This window comes from Gossypium arboreum, chromosome 2 (assembly GCF_025698485.1).
Source record: "Gossypium arboreum isolate Shixiya-1 chromosome 2, ASM2569848v2, whole genome shotgun sequence".
In the NCBI taxonomy this organism is placed as follows: Eukaryota; Viridiplantae; Streptophyta; class Magnoliopsida; order Malvales; family Malvaceae; genus Gossypium; species Gossypium arboreum.
In genome coordinates, this window is record NC_069071.1 from 7,672,359 (window position 1) to 7,674,743 (window position 2,385).

The following is a 2,385-nucleotide window of genomic DNA, read 5'->3' on the forward strand; positions in this document are numbered from 1 at the left end:
ATAAACCAGGATCTACCATGTCAAATTATCAAGAATAAATCAAGAATAAAACTAAATGCGGAAGTGTACCTGAATCCATGAATTCCTTGAAGTTTTACCAGATTTTGGGGATTTGATCTTTCAAATTAGCAAACCAACACTCAACTTAACCACTAGACCGGTAGGCCCATACTGATATGAAATTACAAGTAATTAAATATGAGTCTGCTGAACTAGTATAAGGCTTAATTCTAAAATAACCAAAATTTACCGAAAGCAAAGCTTGAACTTGGGACCACTCACACTTATGGGACTTCACACAGACACTCAGAACACTTAACTACTGAAGCAGATACACAGTTGTGTCACTTTTTAACAGAAACAAAAATAAAAATCTTGGGGCTTTACAACTCTACACCCTAAAAGAAAATTTCGACCTTGAAATTTACTAGATCAAAATAGGTGAGGATACTGCTGATGCATCACATCCTTAGGCTTCTACGTGGCCTCAGCAATGCTATGATTCCGCCACAGCACATTCACTAAAGGGATAGGCTTATTCCGAAGAACCTTTATATCGTGATCTAGAATCTGAACCGGTTTCTCCTCAAAGGTCAAATATGGCCTAACCTCAATTTCCTCAACAGGGACAATATGAGTAGGATCAGAACAGTAACGCCTAAACATCGAGACGTGGAATACATCATGAATACGGTCTAGCTTTAGAGGTAATTCCAACTGATAAGCGACTGGTCCCACTTGTTTCAGAATTCGGTAAGGCTCAACAAACTTAGGGCTCAACTTGCCCTTAAGACCGAACCTTAGAACGTTCTTCTATGGAGAGTCCTTAAGAAACACGAAGTCCCCCACTGAATACTCAATCTCACACCTTTTTAGATCTGCATAAGACTTTTTTCTGTCAAAAGCCGCCTTTAGACGATCCCGAATCAGTCGAACCTTATCCTCAGTCTCAGAACCCAAAACTCGATGTTCACCCAGCTCAGTCCAACACAAAAAAGTACGGCACTTACGACCATACAGAGCCTCGTATAGTGCCATTTGAATAATCAACTGGAAACTGTTATTATAGGCGAACTCAGCTAGCGGCAGATAATCCTCCCAATTGCCTCGAAAATCGATAACACAACTCCTCAACATATCTTCCAGTATTTGAATCACCCTCTCAGATTGACCATCAGTCTGAGGATGGAATGCAGTACTGAAGTCTAATATCGAACCCAGAGCCTCATGTAACTTTTTCTAGAACCGAGACGTGAAGCAAGGATCTTTATCAGAAATGATCGACACTGAAACCCCATGCAATCTAACTATCTCCAAGATATACAGTTTCGCTAACTTCTGAAAAGAATAGTCGGTCCTAACCAGAATGAAGTGCGCAGACTTGGTCAATTGATGAACGATGACCCAAACAGAATCCTTCTCAGTGGGTGTCAATGCCAACCCACTAACGAAGTTCATAGTCACTCCCTATTTTTATAAGGGAATCTTAACCGGCTGTAGCAAACCCAAAGGTAACTAATGCTCAGCCTTAACGTGCTGGCATGTCAGACAACGTGCCACAGAATCAGTAACTTTTCGTTTCAATTTCGGCCACCATTATAACTCACAAAGGTCGCGATACATCTTATTACCGCTGGGTTGCATACCATAAGGACTATTATGCACCTCTCTCAGAATACACTATCTCAGATCAGTATTATTTGATATACAACTCTGACCACGAAAATAGAGTACTCCATCATTATTCAACCCAAAGTCCGTAGTGCTACCACTCTCAACCTGACGGAATTGAAGACACAACGATTCATCCTCTAACTGCCTTTTCCAAATCTATTCTATCCAAGTCAGTTTAACCGGTAGCTCAGCCAATAAACTTCTGTCGTAGAACAAACTAAGTCGAGCGAACATCGCTCTCAGATCAATTATAGCCCTACGGCTCAACGCATCAGCCACCACATTGGCATTGCCAGGATGAAACTCAATAGTACAGTCATAGTCCTTAAGCAGCTCAATACAACTACGCTGCCTAAGATTTAACTCCTTCTGAGTCAGAAGGTATCTAAGGTTTTTGTGATCAGTGTAGATAGTGCATTTCTCACTGTATAGATAGTTCCTCTAGATTTTCAAAGCAAAGATTACGGCGGCCAATTCCAAATCATGTGTTGGATAGTTTGCCTGATGCGTCTTGAGCTGACGAGACATAAATGCCACAACCTTACTATCCTACATCAGAACACAACCCAAACCTACATGCGACCGTCACTATAAACCACAAACTCCTTCCTAGGTTTAGACTATATCAAAACAGGAGCCTAGGTCAGAACAGTCTTGAGCGTCTCGAAGCTCCTCTGCTGCACATTAGTCCAGAAAAATGGAACACCCTTA

General features: G+C 41.3%; 1 protein-coding gene across 1 annotated transcript; it reads right to left on the bottom strand.

Moving 5' to 3' along the window:
- Positions 1-477: 477 nt before the first annotated feature.
- Positions 478-1,038, bottom strand: LOC128284189 (uncharacterized). The gene is made up of 2 exons (XM_053021993.1): positions 869-1,038; positions 478-799 (listed from the first exon to the last, which is right to left on the bottom strand). Exons 1-2 carry the CDS (start codon positions 1,036-1,038, stop codon positions 478-480), a joined length of 492 nt encoding a protein of 163 aa, XP_052877953.1.
- Between the last annotated feature and the right edge of the window lie 1,347 nt (positions 1,039-2,385).